At 45.0% G+C, this 21,973-nt stretch overlaps 1 protein-coding gene across 7 annotated transcripts in view; it reads left to right on the top strand.

The window, feature by feature from the left end:
• The first annotated feature begins 1,320 nt into the window (after positions 1 to 1,320).
• LOC147616417 (DEAD-box ATP-dependent RNA helicase 12-like) overlaps positions 1,321 to 21,973 on the top strand; it is a 63,513-nt gene continuing 42,860 nt past the window's right edge. For 3 of the 7 annotated variants that reach the window (XR_015262494.1, XM_086777495.1, XM_086777492.1), the window contains exons 1-4: positions 1,349 to 1,890; positions 10,301 to 10,421; positions 11,145 to 11,293; positions 11,434 to 11,624. Coding sequence is in view for 5 of the 7 variants with exons in the window: in XM_086777495.1 (XP_086633621.1) it covers positions 11,443 to 11,624 (182 nt within the window). In the remaining 2 variants the exon portion in view is untranslated. Of the gene's footprint in view, positions 1,891 to 10,300; positions 10,422 to 11,144; positions 11,294 to 11,433; positions 11,625 to 21,973 lie in introns of all 7 variants that reach the window. The other 4 variants (XR_015262495.1, XM_086777493.1, XM_086777494.1 and 1 more) reach the window with 3 other exon arrangements.

Raw genomic sequence — 21,973 nt, forward strand, 5'->3', positions numbered from 1 at the left:
GGGTGCAGAGCCTACCCAAAAATCGTGTTGGTGTGATCATTGTGACTATATTTATTTGTTAATCCATTAAAACATAACCTTGCCCATCAAAAGTACTTATTATGTCACTCATAAAACTTTACCACCTCTCTTCATCTATAAAACTTTACCACTCCTCTTCTATAACATTTCTCTCTTTCAAAAGACATTGGCATTTTCATTTTCATTTTTTTTAAATAGTGAGTTGCATATTATATATGTAGGTGTCAAGATTCACACTCACATTGACTTGAGCAAGGACCCACTGAGACAAGATTGGCATATTCTTATGGTCTCTCTAGTGCTCTATTAATGTGGTTTTGTTGATTATTCACTCAAATATGAGTGTTGCATTAATTAGTGCCTGCTAACGCTTGCACTAATTGAAATACACATAAGGTTCAAAGATTTTTAAAAAGCAATACAAAAATACTAAAAAAAGCAAGTGTTAGATGCTCCTTATCTCCTACACCACCTCCCTTGCTTGCACCAAAGGCGCCTCCTTGGTTTCCCGAGTTGTCTCCACATGGAAGCGATGCCTTAACAGAGGCCTTGAGAGTATTTTAAAACACCCTATCATATAAGAAACACAAAGGCCTTTAGAGTATGGTAAACACCCTATCATACAAGAAACATGGGCATGGAGAAAGAGACGTAGAAAGATTGTGGATGCACTTCTATGGTGCACGTGAGAGAGAAAGAGATTGACACAAAAAGAAAGAGATTGACACGTGAGAGAGAAAGAGATTGACACAAAAAGAAAGAGATTGACAGAAAAAGATGGTGGATGCACTTCTATAGTGCATGTGAGGGAGATCGAAAGAGAGAGATAAGAACAGAGAAGGAAGGAGAGAGAGCATTCTTTCGTCTTTATCGCAGCATAGAGAGGAGCGAGAGAGGGAGAGGCACAGAATGAGAGAGAAAGGGTTCCTTCGAGGGCTTCATTTCCTTGCTGTGTGCTATCCACAGGGGTAGCTCATTGCATGCGACACGATCATCATCATATCTTCCGCATCTGCATTTGTAGTTGGGACTCTTGTAAAGGCATTTTGTGGAGCAACACAAAACGATTTTGTGTGGGGGGGGGAGAGAGAGAGAGAGAGAGAGAGAGAGAGAGAGAGAGAGAGAGAGAGAGAGAGAGAGAGAGAGAGAGAGAGCCGGTCGTCTTCACTTAGAGATTTCTTTCTAAATGTATGTGTAAAAATAGCAAGAATTAAACCTTAAAAGTGTGAAGCCCAATTTTGCTTATTAATTGTAATTTGCATCAAATATAGATGCACAAATTATTGCATTTCTCTATATTTGCATCTCAAAGCCCATGACTAAATGTATCTTTAGATAAATATATATTTGCATCTCAAAGTCTTTGGTTTCTAAGTAGCAGCTAAGCTAACAGCCTGCGGCTATGGATATTCTACACCCCCCACCCAAAAAAACACACCCCATACACACACATACACGCACACGCCTGCTGCCCATGCCCATGCCCATGCCCCACCACCGTCTACAACCTTTTCATCTCTTTAGCATCTTCTACAACGCTTGCATTGTTGAGTGATTTCGCCCTCTTAATGCCAAGATCCTCCGCTGCCTGCTTTCCCTAAGCATCGTGTTGCTCTTTTACTGTGCAGGGCACTGTTGTGGTTTGGAGAAAATCCATACCATTTTCTCGATATGTGATCCTATATACACTCAAATGCATGGCTTTTGCTAGGGTTTCAAAGCCCGTGTAAAAGGAGGGTGCTCAATGTCTCTGCTCAGCATCCATCAGCAATGTTCGGCAACAGATTTTGCTCATGTAGAAAGACTGCATCATGGTTAGAGCTTTTGGTTATGGTGGAACCAATTGGATTTTGATGATATCAGGACAAGGTACCATTTTTTCTCGCTTTTTCTTTTCTATTTCTAGTACCTTCACATATTTTCCGATTTTAGTAAGCTGCAGCGTGTGACAAATCTCCATACAGATCGATTTGCCTCCTCTTTTTTGGGAAATTTCAAGTGTGTGTGTTTTGAAGATAGAAAAGACATTATTTGAGACCTTTAGAGCAAGAAAGATTTTAGCCAGTCTTCCTGGCATCAAAACACAGAGATTTGGCTTCAGGAAGAATTTCTTGCATTTTGAATCTCCTCTTATGTAAAACGTCATAAAACTTTGAACAATTTCATGCATTTCCATCATCTGATTCATTGAAAACCGTTATAATTTGAAAAACTGGTCATAATGATGCTTTGTTGAAGCTGCTGTGCAATTGGCTTTTCTATGTTGAGCATAGATGCAGACTAACTTTAGAGGCCTACGGTAGATCTTCCTCTATTACGTACTTGTAGGAAGCACCTGGACTGCCAGGTGCATGACCACAGGGTTGTGAGGTCCATACATGTATGGAAGAAAGATGGCCATGAGAGCCGTAAGGATAAGCATAAATTCCAGGAATGAAGCAAGAGCATCAGCAGCAATCAAGGCATAGCTAAGAGTGGATACGGACTGTGGATTGATCCAACGAGGCATAGCTAAGAGTGGATACGGACTGTGGATTGATACGGTTGGATCAGGAGATGGGGCTTAAGCTAAGGAGATGTACTACTATGTGAAATATTGGAGTAAAACGTTTGGTAGACTGGATCTAACTTTCAGTCCATACCTATGAAAAGTGACCTTTTCCCCTCATCTTGTCCCTTTAGCCTTGAGTTGCCAGCAGAGATAATTTCAGCAAGTTAGTCTTAGCATGTGCTAGTTATGCACACAGCTTATATCTACAATTGTCTTTTCTGTTCTGGCTGAGAGGGTACCAAACAGAGTTTGCACGGATCAGGATCAGAAATTCTACTGGGGCCAAGTTTTTGCACAAAGGTGTTGGAATTGGTTGATTGGTTGTTTACTCGTTTTTTTTTTCAGTGGTGACTTGTAGAAGGTTAGGGACACTCTAGAATAAGTGAAAATGTTTGTGGAGGAGATGAGGAGACATGGATGCGTGGAAGGCCGCTTGGTTGGCAAGCTCGAAGCCACTTATCTATGTGGTGTAATAAAAATAAACAATAAATGCAATTATGCTTTGAGCTTTGAGTCAATCTTGGCCATTAGTTTCTCATCATCCTAATATTTTTAATATGGAGTTGATTAGCTTTGATCCACCATGATTGTTGACATGGTATTAGAGCCAACTTCTTGTTGCTAGGAATGCCAATGAGATTGGTTGTGGATTTAGGGCATGGTTAGTGCCGATTAGGATTGAGATTAGCTGAGTTTTTGCTCTCTTTTATTTTCTCTTCCGTTGTGTGCTCTCTGTAGCTAGGAAGAGAGAGTCCGATTCACTTCATTGGGGAGAGAGAGAGAGAGAGAGAGAGAGAGAGAGAGAGAGAGAGAGAGAGAGAGAGAGAGAAAGTTATATTAACGTCCACGGGAGGCCGAATCCGACCTATGGGACAGATCAGGTACATCTATTTACATTCCACTCTGGGTATCGATGCCAAAGAGGCATAAAACTGAAAAAAATAACTCAAAATGAACTCTTAAGACTCTTAAGAGTTTAAATTACAATGGGTTCTATTGCATCTAGTTCGAAATTGAGGTTCAAAATAAAAATAGCTATATTTCATCCATGGATGGATTTGCTCTTGAGGGGGGTGGGGTACGGAATTCTTTAATGATTGCTTGTCCTCCTCTGTATATTGCCCATTTGTCATTCTTTCTTGCTTCTTTAACCTTATTCAGCTCTAGAGAGGTCTACAAAAGACCAAAAAGTGTTACAATGTGTCCATGAAATGAAATAATCATGGAAAAAAACATAATAAAAACCCAACTAGAGATGACAAAAAAAAACCAACCCTCTTAAGTGCTAGTGGTACAATGCTACAGTCTACAGTGATACAATGTGAGGGGATCAAAGTGGGTCCTTGACATCTATGACTGGATAGAGACTCTCCACATCAACTGCTTGTGGAGGGGCACTCCTCCATCTTGGAGGATATCACACGTGCAGAAGCTGTGTGTCTTCTTTCAGCCCTAAGCAACTGAATAGGAACCTTGATGCAAATCACCAACAAAGATAGAGAGAGAGAGAGAGAGAGAGAGAGAGAGAGAGAGAGAGCTATATTTTTAGTATATTATATAACACAAAAGATTGTGGCCTTTGGCCTTCCAAAAGACAAACCTAAAGTGTCAAAGAAAGAAAGAAGAAGAAAGATTTATTAACGTCTTCCAAAAGACCGAACTCGGCCTATGAGACAAATCAGTGTACCTGTGTGGGTTATCCTCTATCATCCCAACAAAATGAGAGAGAAGGCTCCAAAGGGATGCGCCTCTTCAAAAACAGCCCCAATCCTTGCTTTAGTAGAGTCGACTAGCAATATTTGCAACACTTTTCCCTTTTTGCCCAGAATAGGTGAGCTTGTCCAAAAATATCAACTTTTTGCTTTTCTTGGCATGTACTCCAAGTTTTAGCCTCAAAATATCAACTTTATGCTTTTCCCAAGCTTGTTGGCCAAGTTACAAGTAGGTGCCTCCTTTTGTTCACCTGTCCATGCTCAAAATATCATATGTCCAACCCGTCTTTAATAATATGTAAACACACCGACTTATAAACATTATAAGTCACTTTCATGAATGAAATCCCATGCTACTCATGTTGTGTGGCCATCTTTTAGGCCAAACTTTGCCAATTAATGCTCCAGCTTTCTTCTATGGAAAATCTCCATTCACACCCTGGCTCTGCTCAGTGTGTGAAACACTGGTCAAGACTGGTGAAGGGACCAAATGGTGACATATGAGGAGTCAGATGCTCTTTGAATGGACAAAGCCTTGCCTTTTATAGGCCCAACATATGGTTGTCGGCCTACTCACGACTTGCATAATCAGCATTCAATGAGGTGCCTTCACACATGTGAGCATCCCTTGCTGGCCGAATACTCCTTAATGTTAGAATTTTGTGCATCTCTTTGTGTGGGAACTGGCCTTTTATGGAGCACGTGTATTTTCTCATGTTTTATGAGTCGTGGGCTGATTTTTTCCAGTCGGCCAGGTTCATGATGCCAGTCAGACAGCTTCATGGCCTCCTTTATAAAGGCCTCCTCTCATCACTCTTGTATTCATCCTCAAGCTCACATTGTAGCGCCCATTTGTTGGCTATTACCATTGTTAGCCTTTTGCTAATCAATCAAGGTGATCTTGTCTGCAATCGCTCTCTCCTTGTCTCTCTTTCTCTCTCTTCCTTTGTCTACACTTCCGCTTGTGCACACTCGGACGTGGTATCGGGCGTCTAGGTACTTGGCTGCCAGCATCAACGTTTTGATCCCCTTCTCTCTCTTGCGTTTCTGGGAGCAAGTAGGTGGTTGCGTTTCTCTTTTGCAGCTGTTGTGACATGCAGGGGATGGATCGTAGTAAAACAACCTTAAGCTAAACTAAACTATACTTAATTATACTTAAGAGATAGACAATGGTGTCAATGTGGATTGACACTGTATGTGGACATGTGGTCACTGCAGATTGCTCCATTCTTCCTTCTCATTCGCTCAAAGAGCTCTTTTCTAAAGGCACTAAATTTAGACTTTCTTCAATTGACTCTTGTCTTCTTAAAGTCATAGAAAAGGGCATATCTAGTTTTGTAGTCAAGCAAGAAGAATCCCAGGAGTTCAAGGCATTTTTTCTCATTGGAAAGCTACTATTTTGAGAAAGGCCCCTGAGAAACTCACGAAATTCTGTTCAAAGAGTACTCTCTCTATTAGCAATTCTTTATTTTCTAGCGATTTAGTTGCTTTGAAGAAATTTCATAGAGATTTTGTTATTTCTGTCAGAAGTCATCTCCTGTCTTAATTAGACACCAGGGCCTCTGTTGTGGGTGTGCTTGCCTTGTATAGGTGTTTTATCATTTTTCCTCACTCCCCGTATATTTTTTCCCATTTTTCCCATTTTTCCTTGGTGTGGGTGGATGCCACATGATGGCAGGAGCCTCTGATGCTGGCCGACTGCACTCATGTGTTCCTGAAGACTGGCCGACTTGATCAGAGGAGGTCGTGGTGTTTTTCTGCTGGCCGACTGGCTTTGCCCAGTGGTGGAGGGTTGGTGGCACTTCATGCGCTGGCCGACTGCATCCATGGGGCCATATAAATAGGCCCCATGATCCCCACTTTGTATTCATTCAATTTTTCTCGAGATCTTGTGTATAGAGAAGAGTTTACACGCCTATCTCTCTGTCTTTCTTGTGTTGTCTATTTTCTTATGCAACCTAGCTAGCTCCATCCTGTACCATACTGGGGGTATAAAATGGTATACATCAATGAAGGGGGTGTCCACAGCTCCCTGAAGAACGTGCCTGGGTCTGCTCTGAAGCGAGCCAGTCGCTCCGCACCCTCTGTGAAATTGAGCTCTGATCTCTGTCATCTCTCTCTGGTATAGGCGTGGTGTCCGAAAGCCAGGTGTTCTCTGTCTCTTGTGGGCTCTGAGTGTCTCTGCTCTCTGGAGAGTAATTCACTGCTGTGAAGGGGCTGGGAGTGGGATGGATCTCTGAAAAAATATAGTAATCTGTGTCTGTCGTCCCCCCTCTGGAGCTATCTGAGCCTGTAATGATGTCTCTCTGTGACGCTGTATGTCTAGAATGAATCTCCCCAGTATGCGCTAGTCTGCTGCCTCAAAGATCTGGCGTAGGGAATGTGGCTCTCTGAATAAAATGGGATCTCTCTCTCTCATGGCTGTATATGCTCTGCATCTGCATACTCTACTAGAGGCCGAACTCGACCTATGAGACAAATCAATGTACAACTGTCAATGTCTTTTGGATGTCCAGAAAAAAAAGGACAAAATGAACATGAAATAAACTATGAAAGTACTGAGCTAGTGGGGGGGTGTGATGGATGGAGCACTACTACTAGAGGCTCAGTATGCAACCTATATGCGCAGGGTATACAAGATCTGTCTAGCTCCAACCAGTACCAAAATGGGGGTGTAATAGGAGATGGCAAGGCAAAAATACCTCGGAGCATGATCTCCGGGTGTGAGTGTAAGTGAGCTACTTGCTCCTGGATATGGTGCTAATGTCGAGCCCATATCTTTGTGATCTCCCTCTGATGTAGTCTGGGAGTCTGGTAGCCTGGTGCTCTCGGTCTCCGTTTGGCTCGGAGGTCCGCAGCGCGCTGAAGTGTAACCCCCTCTTGTGTCAGGATAGGCACTGGGATAGATCTTTGGAAGAAATCAGTGAGCTGGAGCTGTCGCCCACCTCTGCCTATGGTATGAGTCCGGTAGCAGTGTCTCTGTGGTGCTCTGTCTCTAGCAAGAACTGGCCAAATCTGCGCTGCGAATGTAAATTTAAAAGAAAATCTCTGTGAAAAAAAAAACACAAAGAGCCTCAAGCTCTCGCATCAACCAAGAATATCTCGCATAGGGCGTTGCAACATGGTACCCTATGTAGTGAGGCTGACAGGGCAAGAGAAATCCAATACCATGTATTGGGAACCCTCTTTATTCTCCTCTCTCTCTCTCTCTCTCTCTCTCTCTCTCTCCCCCTTGTTGCTTTTTCTTATTTCATCCATGACAAGATTTCATGGACATTATGTATACCTCATTTTGGTCTCATAGACCCTTTGGGTCTTTTGAAGATGTTAATCTCTCTCTCTCTCTCTCTCTCTCTCTCTCTCTCTCTCCTCTCTTCTTCCGGATGCTTCCTATTGATGTATTGTAGGGCTAGATACTTACCTTCAGTTCTTTCTTTTCTTTTCCAGACAGTGTATCAGATGTCACATGGTTGTAACTTTGGTCTCATAGGTCACTTTGGCCTTTTGAAGACGTTAATATAACATTTCATTTCATTTCATTCTCTCTCTCTCTCTCTCTCTCTCTCTCTCTCTCTCTCTCTCTCTCTCTCACTGCTAGTACACATGTTTAACATGGCCGTTTGTGAAGGTTTCCCAGACAGTTGGTCGGCACATACTATTGTACCTCCATTTAAGAGTGGTGACCCCATGATACTAGGGAACTACAGGACCATCATGATTGGCCTTTGCTTGGCCAAGATATTCGGATCTATTTTGGATCGAGAGTTGAGTAGATGGGCTGAGACACATGGACTTAGAGCACTTGGGCAGGCACGTTTCAGACGAGGTTTCACGACTTTGGATCACATATTTACCTTCAGGGCTCTCATTGAGGAGGGACGAGCACGAGGGAAGAGGATATATTGCTGCTTTGTGGACTTCCGCAAAGCCTTTGACACGGTGCCATGTGCTAGACTCATGAGGAGATTGCATGACATTGGTGTTCCCGAGGAGATGTAGTGGGGAATTTATGCATTATATGAGGCGGTGATAGACAGAGTACGGACTCCTGGAGGCATGCCGGATACAATGACTAGCACCATTGGGGTGAAGCAGGGATGCCCACTGTAACCCACCCTTTTTGGACTTTACATTGATGAGATATTTGACTACATTGACAGGATGGGGGGGCAGGGGGCCAGTCTGGCAGGGGTTTGGATACCCATACTGTTATATGCCGATGACATTGTACTTATTGCAGACTCCCTTGAGGGTTTGCAACAACATTTGGATGCTTTGCAGTTGTTTTGTGCAAATAGGGACCTCACAGTGAACCTTGGGAAGACTAAGATTATGGTCTTCAATACCACACAAGCCTGGGTGACTAGATCCGACCATCAGTTCACTTTTAGAGGTGAATCAGTGGAGTACACCAGATCATATGTGTACCTAGGAGTCACATTCAGCGGACCATAGTTCTCTATGAGGCAGGCAATAGAGGTTAGATTGGCACGTGGATATGCAGCCCTAGGGGCACTAGAGAGACAATGTGCCTACATTCAGTTTCAGGAGCCATGCACCAAACTTTGGTTGTTTGACACATTGGTCACACCTATACTCTTATATGGCTCACCCATATGGGGACCTAGCCTCTACTACACGAGGAGGGAGCCGCTTGTCACCAGGTCGGACCATAGAGATTTCTATGATGGATGGCAGGTACTAGAGAAACCAGTGGTGACTATGATCGCACGCATGATTCGGAGCAAACCATCGCTACCTCATGAGATTGTCAGAGCAGAGATAGGAGCCGCACTAGTGGTTACCGAAGCCCTGTTCGAGTCAGTGACATTTTTGCAGAGGATATGGGAGCTCCCTAGACAGAGATACCCACACCTAGCACTTATCTCTTCCAGGCAGCAGATGGCGATACATGATGTTGGTACACCTAGATGTGTACCTGGCTGAGATTACATGGCATGACGATTGATGCGCTCCCTCCATTTGATTGCAGCCTGGACTGCCCCTTCTTGGACCTTAGTTGCTCTGAACAGAATAGGGTGATCAGGATGGACATCGTGAGGCCAGATGCAGAAAGGACATGGTCCAGCCCCTCCCTACCACTAGGCACAAAGATGGCCCACTATCGGGACCATTTCTACATCTCCCCAGATGGCTCTGTGACAGTCTACATACATGGACACCCATCTCTCACATGGCATTCGCAGTGCCATTGGATAGATCCGCACTTCATCACATCAGCTGAGGGTAGAGACTGGCAGATACAAGGGGATGAAGCCAGAAGATCGCATTTGTCAGCTATGTCACCAGGAAGTGAAGTCAGAGGAGCACTACATATGCTGATATACTGTGTACTATGAGATACGAGGGAGATACTCGTGTCTCTTCCGAGAGGGTTTTGGACCATTACGACATGTGCTGGAGTTTGAGGATCAGAGGTGTTTGGGGCTTTTCTTATTGGAGCTTAGACGCCATCGAGAGGCTCTCCTACGAGCCAGGACAGCACAGCAGGATCCACCCTGCCAGCGAGCCATGACAGATTTTTTCAGACTAGGACCTCCACTACCCCCTCGGCGAGCCAGACGTCCTTCAGGAGTCGTCACCCTTGACAGAGCCATAGCACTTTGTCGAGCAAGACGCCCACACTTACCAGGACCTTGTCCACGGCTGCTTCATCACCGGTGGATTAGAGCCATCATCACCCGCCACAGGAGACGACTGCCATGCCACTTTAGTTTCTCTATCTTACAGCACCCCATGAGAGAGATACTGAGATGAGCAGATTACACCAGTGTTATGCTAGTTGTAGATGTTATACACTTTTGTTGTACCTCAGTAGGAGTATTTTCCTTTCATAGCTGTTTAGGACTGTTTTAGGACTTTTTTAGTCCTTTTTGTCTTACTTTTGATGAGACACCATCAGTTGTGTACTATGTTTTGGTCTCATAGGCACTTCGGCTATTCGCAGACGTTAATATATCTTTCTTCACTTTTTTATTTCTATATTGTTGAGCAGGTATTGTGCAAAGAGGGATGGGGAGATGTCACAGTACACTACTTCTTGGTTAGGCATATATTATGTACTCAAAGATTCATGTTGGAATTCAGCTTTAAGGACTTGTATCAAACCGAAACACGTAAGAGAATGTACCATTTTGTTTTTTTGAACAAGCTCGATGCTTATCTAACCTAGTCTAGTATTAAACTAAAAACACATTAACTTGAAAGAAATCACTTTGTAAAAGTTAGGAAACCCAAAAAATGAAGAGAAGTGGGATTAAAGAAATGTGCTTCTTTGATAGGCAGATACAAGGGTACATGAGACGACACCTATAACTCCATGTGTCACTTCATATGCCATGTTTCTAAACTCCAAAGACATTAGATTGAAGTAAGGCGTAAATCTTATGCTATCCAACAATCCCTCTCTCAATTGAATGCTTTCTTAATAAAATATTTCAAGGGTTACTTGGAAAGTTCTTAACTACTTATGAGGACACATGCCTAGCTTGAGCAAGACACAAATAGGAACACTTGTCCTACTAAAAATGATACAATGATTCCGTAAGGCATGCCCAAAATAATAAGACCTTGTATTAAGGTTGTAAAACCGTAGGTGGGCAACATTCATAGCAAAGTGCTAGGGAAAATTGATTCTTGCTGCACAACGATTTAAAGCTATGTTTGTTTCAGAAAACCTAAAAGCATGACAGACTGAGATCCAGAAGGTCAAGCTCGGGATGCTCAAATGCCCAGCTTGCTAACTATGGGACCCTTTCCATTAGTTCTATTGCTTCAATATTCTAATAATGAGAAGTTTTTAAATCCATGGATGCACAGCTCAAAGAGTGAAACTGCAGGTATTCCAACTTTGTCACATCTAGCATCTGCATGGGGAGATGACTTGGATGTCTTTTGGGGGCTTGTGTAATCGCGCAAAGTTAAAGCACGCTTCACGAGTACACTTTGTTGACAGAGTGTTGTCTGAAGTCTTTTGAGTCTGCCCCAGGTTTGGCAATCCTAGCTGAGCTTTTGTCAGTTTTCTTTGTTTTCTCAAGATGCAAGGCAATCATAAGTTACTCTTGTTCTCTCTATCTAAGTTTGGAGCTTAACTGTGGTTTATAATGTGTGTCATTGATGATTGTACAGACCTTTCAAATGTACGGGGACTCACGAGAGTTACGTTACCGTCCAGTGCGCACTCCATACGACACTCAGCGCACTCCATATGACGCTCAATCAGAAGGTGCAGCACAGAGGCATAATATGACTACAGCGTTGAAGCCACAAGCAAGTGCTATAACATCGAACTGTCAACCACAAGGGCAAGCTAGCTTGAGGTAAGTGTATGTGCTTGTTGGTTACCTTAGAGTACCTTTGGAGCTGATGAAGCTTTGCATAGCCTGGCCAAATACAAGTTAATCTATTGTTGACATTATGAAAGCTTGTTACCAGCTTGGTAATATAATGGAGTTAAATACCTATCCGCTTTCACTGAAAGGTTTTGGTCATGTGCTTTGAAGATCAATGTACTTGCTTTCTAGCATTGCATGTTTATTGTTGGCTAGTTTATTTTTTTCCAAGAAAAAGATCCTTCAATTAGTTAAAGAAAAAACAGCCACAAAGGGCTAAGTACAACCACGATGGGCTAGATACAAACTCGCCTCATGTAAGGGTGGGAAACAAGTGATCACAAGGAAAAGAGATGCTTCTCCCGGTTGACCGCTCTCTGAGGAGAAGGCTATCTCATACAGGGAGAGGGGAGGGGAACAATCACACAGGTGGTCTGTAATGCCAAATGGGGTCACCGCCTCGGGCGACAGTGCCCCAAGTGATGATCCGGGTTGATGGCCTGGTCATAGCAGAAGATGCGGAGAATCCGCCGCCAAATCTACCGAGCCTTTAGGCAATCCCAAAGGCAATGTCGCTGAGACTCTTGATGGTGGCCGCCCCACGGGCAAGCCGCTGACCGACCTCCAACTGCCAGCCAAGTACCGACCGCCAAACTCCTGTGTGCCATCAACCAAAGAAAGAGCGTGATCTTTCTAGGCCGAAAGCTGGCCCTAATCCTCTTCCAGAAATCTGAAAGGAACCGCTGTGATGGGCCTTGTGATTGCCAATGTGCTGCTGCCGGTGTGCCATCTATCTTAGTCATTTGGATCCTGCGACCTAACCGCGTTGTATATGCAAAGAAGGGGGTGTCCATAGTCTCCTCTCGATCCGCAGGATCATGCCAAGTCCACTCTCTCGGGTCCCACTGCAGCCACGTGAGAAGTCGGCACTTCCAAATCCATAGTTGCCATAGTCTCTCCCGTCGGTGTTGGATCTATGTGCCATTCCCGTGCCCGAAAACCGATCGCTTTCACCCTCTACAAGGTGCAGCCTCTGAAATCCTCTAAGGGAAGCTCTGATCTCTCTAGTCTGCCTTGGGATCCAATAGAAAAAGTGAGCAGACCATTGTCCTCATCTTCTCCGTGGACCGTCACGAGGATATCGTGTTTGGTAAACACTCGTAACTACACTGGGGCAAGGTCACCGCAAAACGTTTCACTATTGAAACGCAACGATGCTGAAACGATTTATTTTTGAACAAAACGTTTCAACACCAGGTAGGTGGACAGTGAAATGTTGGACCGAAATGATGATATAGATAAAATGTGAAGGTACTGGCCGATAGTTATAAGATGATATTAGCATATTTATCATCAGTAAACAAAGAAGACATAAACACAGAAGAGAAAAGAACAAATAGGATGAAAGAAGGAAAGAGAGAATTATAAAAGATAAAAAGCACACAAAATCACAACCTTTTTCCCACATGAAATGATATGGTTTCAATGTGCACATGAAATGTTTCAACACTGAAATGTGAAACGAGTTTCAAAGCCATTGAAACAAGTTTCATGGTGACACATGCACTGGGGGGATCGGGTCTGGAATAGGCATTAGCCACTCGTGAGGGACAGCTGAGTCAATGTTGATGTTGAGCCTATCTCAACCCCGGATCCCTGTCAAGCCTTGCCCCTACTCCTCCAGGGGTAACTGCTTGTGTGCAATCGAATCTCCAAGAGACCTAGAACAAAGGTTGCCGGAGCCGCTCCTCTGAGGCAATTGGAACTATCTGTCTGAGGGTTGGGCTGAGATGATCCCAAGCTCGAAGTAAATTGTCTGCAAATCTGGCCTCAAAAGCTGGGCTAAAACCACGGGCTCGCATCTCTGTGAAGATCCATTGGGTACTTTGCGGCCACGGGCCCCCAAGGCTCGGAGTGTGGGCTGAAATCCGGGCCAAATAAGTAATCCTTCCAGGGCTCACCATCGGGAAAGAATCCTCTCACAATCAGCTTGCCCACAAGGCATGGCTTTGAATAGCAGGATCGGTGAGGCCAAGTCCCCCCTCTCCTACGTGGCTGAATGATCACTCACCATGCCACCTTGGCCATGCTGGCCACCCATCGCTTCCGGCGCATAAGAAGTTCCGGATCAATCGCTGTACCTCGCTAATGCATGCCTGAGAAAAGGCCCAACACAAAGTGATGTACCAAATGGTGGCTAGAAGTACCTGGTTCACCACTGCCACTCTGCCTCCTAGGGAGAGCCTCGCCGAGCTCCAATATAAATGCTTCTTCCGAATACTCAGAAGAAGCGGTGCAAGCTGCTGCTCGGGAGAGAAATCAATGCCTGATGGGAGAAGAGTTAGGGTTTCATGTGGGAGACATACACAGAGAAGGAGAGAGAGAGAGAGAGAGAGAGAGAGAGAGAGAGACATATGTGGGGATAAGTCAACTCATCAAGTGTGAGTGTGTGACTCCCCTATCACACATGTATATTTTGCACTAGTACACATAGTGCACTTAGTACATTAAAAGTACTAAGTGTACTATGTACTATAACTTATGGGCTTGTATACACTACAAGGGTGGGCATAATGCCTTTACCCCAACAACCTCCCACTTAAAGGCAAAGTGCCCTTAAATGAAGGAAAAAAAAAATCAGCATGTACATGATAATATACAAGGCCATATCAAGGCTGAAACTGGCCTCATCCAATGCCCATCAAGTGTCTGCAATGAGCAAACCGCTCCGGAGGCAAACTCTTTGTCAACAGATCAGCCGGGTTGTCTTCCGTATGAATCTTAACAAGCTGAATTTGCTTGTTCTCTATCACCTCTCTGATGAAGTGATACTTCACATCCACATGCTTCGTCTTTGCATGAAAGACAGGGTTCTTTGCCAATTGGATGGCACTCTGACTGTCACAATGCAACAATGGAATATCCCCTGTATAACCCAAATCAACCACTAACCGAGATAGCCATAATGCCTCCTTGCAAGCCTCTGTGGCTGCAATATACTCGGCCTCTGTAGTAGATAAGGCAGTGCACTTCTGCATCCTGGATATCCATGACACAGCACCTCCTGTGAATGTAAACACATAACCGGTAGTAGACTTCCGGTTATCTGGATGACCGGCATAATCCGAATCCGTGTAACCATGCACTAATGCATCCTGTTTGCCAAAACAAATGCACATATCCTGTGTGCCCTTCAGGTATCTCATGACACCTTTCACTGCTTCCCAATGCTTCTTGCCAGGGTTGGCCATGTATCTAGAAACTACTCCCACTGCAAATGCAATGTCCGTCCTGGTAGCAACCATGGCATACATGAGACTGCCACAAGCTGAAGCATACGGAATCTTGGCCATATCAGCCCTGCCACTATCCGTCTGTGGGCTGTCCATAGCACTGAGTTTCACATATGGAGGCAAAGGAGTACTAGTCTTCTTCCCCCCATCCATATTGAACCTCTGCAAAACTTTGCCAATGTATTCCTTCTAAGACAAATACAACACATGCTGATTTCTGTCCCGAAGTATCCGCATACCCAAAATGTGATTTGCATCACCTAAATCCTTCATATCAAAGGTCTGATGCAGCCTCTTCTTCAAGGCATCCATCTCTTTACGAGATTTCCCGGCAATCAACATATCATTAACATACAAGATGAGGATCAATAGATTGCCATCCAAAGCTTTCTTGGTGTATAAGCAGTGATCTATGTCACTTCTCCTGAAATCTTGGGATTTCATGAATGTATCAAATTTATGATACCATTCCCTTGGTGCCTGTTTGAGCCCATAAAGACTCTTTTTCAGCTTGCATACAAGCTTCTCCTTTCCATTCATTGCATAACCCTCTGGCTGTTGCATATATATCTCCTCATGGAGATCACCGTGAAGAAAAGCAGTCTTCACATCCATCTGAATCAAATCCAGATCATCATGAGCAACCAAAGCTAATACAGCTCTAAGTGTGGTCATTTTGACCACTGGAGAGAAGATCTCATCAAAGTCCACACCATATTCCTGCTTGAAGCCCTTAGCCACTAACCTGGCTTTGTATCTTGGCTTTGCATCAGGTGCAACTTTGAGCCTGTAAACCCACTTGCATGGCAAAACCTTCTTGCCTGTAGGCAAATGCACCAACTTCCATGTTCCATTTTTGTGCAGAGAATCCATCTCTGACTTATTAGCACGCTCCCAAAGAGCCTTGTCTGCCCTCTGTAATGCCTCCTTATAACATGAGGGCTCCCCACAGTCAGTGAGCATCAAGTAGTCAACCCCTGGAACAAACCTGTCAGGGGCTCTGGAGGGTCTTGTGGACCTGCGTACCCAATGACCATCATTTGCAGGTTGCTGTCCAGCTTGCATATCACCTATTGGTGGCTCCTGTTCCATGCCATAAGGTTGAAAAATCATGCCCGGTATCTCCTCTAACTGTGGGATATTCATAGGGATATCTTCTGCCATCTCTGGCTGTCCATTTGGACCATTTTCAGCACCATTTAAGGGCTGGTTTTGCTGCTGTAATGGCTGATTTACAGCCCTTGGTTGTTGTCCATGATGTCCATCATCATCAAAGATGACTCTGCCAGGCTCCTGTTGCCTTGCAAGCTCCTTATACATGCATGTTTCATCAAAAATGACATCATTGCTGTGTATAATCTTTCTATTCACTGGATCCCAAAGTCTATACCCCATTTCACCTCTGTCACCATATCCTAGGAATATGCATTTGTGAGACTTAGGATCAAGTTTGGTGCGCATTTCCCTGCGTATGTGCACGTATGCAACGCAACCAAACACTCTCAAGTGCTTGTATGACGGAGGCTTCCCTGTCCATACTTCCTCTGGCACTTTCCCACCAAGCCTCGTGTTAGGTGACCTGTTTATAAGATGAACGGCTGTCATAACAGCTTCAGCCCAAAAACCATGAGGTAATGCAGCATGTGACAACATAGAACGGACCTTCTCCTGAATGGTCCTATTCATCCTCTCTACTGTCCCGTTTTGTGGAGGATCATAAGGCGTAGAGAGCTCCCTCTTGATGCCTTTAGCATCACAAAAGTCCTGAAACTGTTTGGACATATACTCTCCACCATTGTCGGAACGCAAAGCCTTCAGTGTTTTGCCAGTTTGATTCTCAACATGAGCAACAAACTTCTGAAACACTGAGAATGTATCACTCTTGAAACGAAGAGGATAAACCCACACCTTGCGTGTGGCATCATCAATAAAAGAGAGAAAATATTTTGCCCCTCCCAAAGAAAGCTGAGGCATCTCACATACATCTGTATGCACAAGCTCTAACTGAGCATCTTTCTGTCCAAGAGCTTTCTTGTGGGGGCACTGGAGTTGCCTGCCATATATACAATGCTCACAAAACTGAAAACTTGAGAACTTTAGAGAAGGCAAGTAACCAAAACGAGACAATTGCTCCATTTCTTTGACACTCATGTGTCCCAACCGGCTATGCCACATAGAGATTTCCGGCAGCTCGGTTGCATTTACATTAGCATGGTGACAAACACCTGCATGCATGAAATAAAGAGTGTCCACCTTAGAGCCTCTGGCAACAACCAGTGAGCCCTTACTAATCTTCCACTTTCCACGACCAAATGTGGTAACATAATCAGCATCATCAAGCTGTCCAGTAGAAAGCAGGTTCTTCTTGATCTCAGGCACATGCCTGACATCATGGAGCATAAGCTGTGAGCCATCTTAAAACACAAGCCTCACATCACCTCTGCCAAGAATCTTGCATGCACGGTTATCACCCAAATAAACTACTCCTTCATTGCCAGCAGTATACCTGGCAAACAAGTCTCTGCAACCTGTGACATGAAAGGAGGCACATGAACCAATGATCCATGAGTGCATACCATGACCATCTCCCGCAAGAAGTGAATGGGCATCAAGTGAAGACGTGAATAGGACTTCATCCTCACTGTCACCTGCATGTGACACATTGACTTCTTCAATCTTGACTCCACTTTTGCCCTTTGGCTTTGCATCTTTGGCTTCATCTTTGTCTTTGTCTTTGCCTTTGCCCTTTTCCTCTTGATCATTTTTCCATTTGTAGCATTGCTTTTTGATATGTCCCTTCTTGCCACAATAATGGCATTCTAAGTCCTTTTTGGAGCGGGACTTGCTCCTTCCCTGTTCTTGGCTTTTACCCCTTTGCTGGGATCTCCCACGTGCATTCATTGCATTGGACTTTGCAACAGAGTTGTTCTTTCTGTTCATCTCCTCTTGAAGGAGAGCACCCTCAACATCTGCATATGACAGCATAGCATTTGAATTGCTATCCTGTTCATCTCCTCTTGAAGGAGAGCACCCTCAACATCTGCATATGACAGCATAGCATTTGAATTGCTAGTGGCTGTCCTGAATGTGTCCCAACTCTCTGGCAAAGTGCATAAGAGAAAAGTGGCTTTGAACTCATCGTCCATTGCCAACTTTTGATTGATGACCTGGCTGACAACACCATTAAACTCATTTAGATGGGCTGTCATAGACGCCCCTTCCTTCATTTGAAGACCTATGAGTTTCTTCAACCAATACACTTTGCTTGAGGCACTTTGCAGGGCATACAAGTCCTGCAATCTTTGCCACATTCCCCAAGCTGTCTTCTCTTCACGTATGCTGAAAAGTAAAGTGTCTGACACAGACAACATGATGGTGGATCTTGCCAGCTCATCCATATCTTCCCATTCTTCATCAGTAAGAGAAGCGGGCATTACACCCCTTTCTTTGATGGGCTTGTGCTGCTTCTTCTGGAGCAACACATTATAGCACTGGGTTTGCCAAATGTCATAATTATGTGAGCCTTCAAGCTTCTTGATGTGAAGCAATGAAGAGCTCTCACCTGTGGTTGCCATAGCAATATGCAACCTGTCATAGTCAATGCCTGACTCCCTGCAAGATGTGCAAACACTGCACCAAAAGCACACAAAGTGCTTACAGTTGTTCTCCCAAAGTTTATCTCCCACTGCGGAAGCACGAATGCAACTCTACTCCCACTGAATGTGATAAAATCACCAAAATCTGGTTGCTGCAGATTTATGACAGCACCTTAAATGTGCTCTGTTCCCCTTCCAAAGTACTGTAGAACAGTACTAAGTGCTCACCAATGATGTACCAAACCTTTACCGGCAAGTACAGCAGCTGAAAATGAACCTTTTCCTCACTCAAATCAATGTACAGCCATGCCAAAACTTGTACAAAGTTGTACCAAATCTGTACCAGCAAGTACAGCAGCAATAAATGCTCTCCTGGCTGTCCAAATGAGTGAAAATCAGACTTTTACAGTCCCCACCACTGCATACAACAGTCCCGAACAGAAATTGGGCAAAAGCCCCTTGACTGCAAGTGGATTTCTGAGGGTTCAAGGCATAAAATTCTTGCCTGCTGCTTTGCCAAGCTCAACAAGCATAAAATCTTGAAAAGCCCCTTGATTCAAGATCAATTTCTGATCATACATGGTACATTAACGCACATGAAGGCATCCAGAGTCTTCGCAATGCTTCCCCCTGGCCACATATACATCCAATACATAAAAGCCCCTTGATTTACAGGCACATTGAGTGCTTGACAGGCATCAACACATTGCCCAAAGCATCAAATGCCAATGCCTGCATGCAAATCAACCCAATTGGCACAAAAGCCCTTTGATTTGCACTCCAATTTCTTGCAATTTTGCCCCAAATGTGAGATTGCTCACATCATACAGCATGTATGAATGCCCAATGGCACAATTACATCAAAAGGCCCAAATTTCGACATCCAATTTCCTGCAAATTGACCCGGAATGTGACCAATGTCACCTAATTTTGCCAATTTTGCTCAAAATCTGAGCAATTTGGATTTGTACCTGCTCAATTGATGAAAATTGACATGCAAATCCCAAAATTGAAGCAAATACCTCAGACAATTTCAGAACATCGAGGTAGGAAGGGCATTGCTTGCAGCTATGACGGTCAAGCGCCGAAACGGTGGTCGTAACAAGCACGGGAGGGGCCACACAAATCCCATCAGGTGCTCCAACTGCGGGTGATGCGTTCCCAAGGACAAAGCAGAGAAATGCTTTCTTGTGAGAAATATTGTTGAGCAGGCTGCGGTGCGTGATGTCCACGAAGCATGTGTCTACGATGGATAAACCCTCCCAGAGCTCTATGCGAAGATGCATTACTGTGTGTCATGTGCTATCCACGCTCATGTTGTGTGAGTGAGATTCTGCACAGCACGGAGGGTTCGTGAGCCGCCTCAGTGATTCAGGTGCAAGGAGGAGAGTGAGATCGTCTGCGCAACGTAGAAGTCGTCGCCCACGTTTGCCTCCCGGTTCTATTAGCTGGCGCCTTCTGCTTGATACTAACGCTCACGCCACTTGTCGCCTCCGTTCGAAGAGAAACCGAAGAAAAGGTGCGACTGACTGTGAAGTGTCGTGTCCGCCTGAGTATGGACACCCGCCTGCCTGCATGCGCGTATCCGCCCAGTTGCCTGCGACTGGTTCAACACCTAGTCGCTGCCCTTCTCTGGACTACAACGACCTGCTGTCTCAAGACCACACACAGTGCTCTTCTACAGTCGATTTCCAGCGATGCCACTCAGCACACGATTTTCCTCTCTACACGCTTCACAGCTCTGCTGGCTATACATAGCACTCCTCCAGGCTCTGATACCAGTTGATGGGAGAAGAATTAGGGTTTCATGTGGGAGACATACACAGAGAAGAAGAGAGAGAGAGAGAGAGAGAGAGAGAGAGAGACATATGTGGGGATAAGTCAACTCATCAAGTGTGAGTGTGTGACTCCCCTATCACACATGTATATTTTGCACTAGTACACATAGTGCACTTAGTACATTAAAAGTACTAAGTGTACTATGTACTATAACTTATGGGCTTGTACACACTACAAGGGTGGGCATAATGCCTTTACCCCAACAATGCCAGCGTGGCAACCAAGATATCGAACTGGAGTGCCCATCGGAATCCACTGAAAATCCACAACTGGCCGCCAAGTTGGGGTGGGTGCTGATCCTACCCAAAAACCACACGACTTGTGGCAGTTGATTTGTGCTCTTGATGCATGGCAGAAAACCTCGATTGCCTCCTCAAATCTCTATAGATTTCCCACATCTCCTCCAAGGAAAGCTGTTGTGTCGTCTGCAAGCTTTGCGTCCAGCAGCTCCTCCCGTGTGCTCAGGGGAAGACACAATAGCTGAAGCCCGGTCTCCTGGGCAGATGGAAAACTACTCATGGCCTCTGTGACGAATAGGAAGATGTAAGGTGCGAAAGGACAACCCTGTCTAACCGAGTGGGGAGAGAATTTATCGCCACGGGCTCCCTGAATGAGAACCTGGCTGTGTGAGGCCGAGTAAAGTCTTGAGACTCCTTGAATCGACTCCATGGGGAATTCCATCTGGCTTATAGTGCCCTCCAGAAAGCTCCAATCCACCCTATGATAGGCTTTCTCAAAGTCTAGGAGTAGCACAATGAGGTCTTGTTGCCGCATCCTCGTTGAAGCTGTCGCCTCCCTGAAGATAAAGATGTTGTCTAGAATGCTCCGATCCTGAACAAAGCCGGTCCGAGTGTCGTGGATCAAGTCTGGGAGAAAAGGTTGAAGTCGCCTTGCTGATGGCCCTAGCAAAGATCTTATAGGCTGTCCCTAGAAGAGTGATGGGTCTCCATTGCCAGATCTCCAATTCGTCACCACCCTCCTTGGAAATCAAGTGAATCAAGCCCTCTGAGAGCTTCTCTGGCATGGCACCTGTGATCATAATCTCATTGAAGGCAACACGAAGGCCACCTGCCATGAGGTCCCAATGGCGAAGAAAGAAGGATATTGGAAGGCCGTCCGCCCCCGGGCATTTGCCCCTGGGAAGTGTCATCACAGCCTCTGCCTACCCCTTAGCAATAAAAGGTGTCAATAAGAATGACCGAAGAGAAGGGGGAACCACCTCCCACGTATGCTGCTAGACCCTCTTGCGTGCTTCCACCACCTCTGGAGATACTGAGGCACCAGTGAGGAGGGATCGAAAAAAGTCCGTGGCGATGGCTCTCCCTTGGGCGGGGGGGGGGGGGGGGGGGGATCTGATCCATCCTAGCCACACAACCTGCAAATACCGTCTCTCCTCTTGTGGGGCCCGGTTATCTCAAAGAAATCCCTTGTGACTTTATCGCCTACCTGAGTTCAGAAAGGGCCCTGGCATGATACCTGTACTCCACCCCCCTCTCCTCTATGGATCTAATCTCCGTGTGAGTGGTGGCAAGCTGACTCTCGATCCACTTGCTATCCGGGGACCTCTTCTGAAGCCGTTGTAGAAAGGCAAGACGACTCCTCAAACTCC

The sequence above is a fragment of the Cibotium barometz genome, chromosome 38, assembly GCF_041138505.1.
Source record: "Cibotium barometz isolate CiBa-2024 chromosome 38, ASM4113850v1, whole genome shotgun sequence".
NCBI classification, from domain to species: domain Eukaryota; kingdom Viridiplantae; phylum Streptophyta; class Polypodiopsida; order Cyatheales; family Cibotiaceae; genus Cibotium; species Cibotium barometz.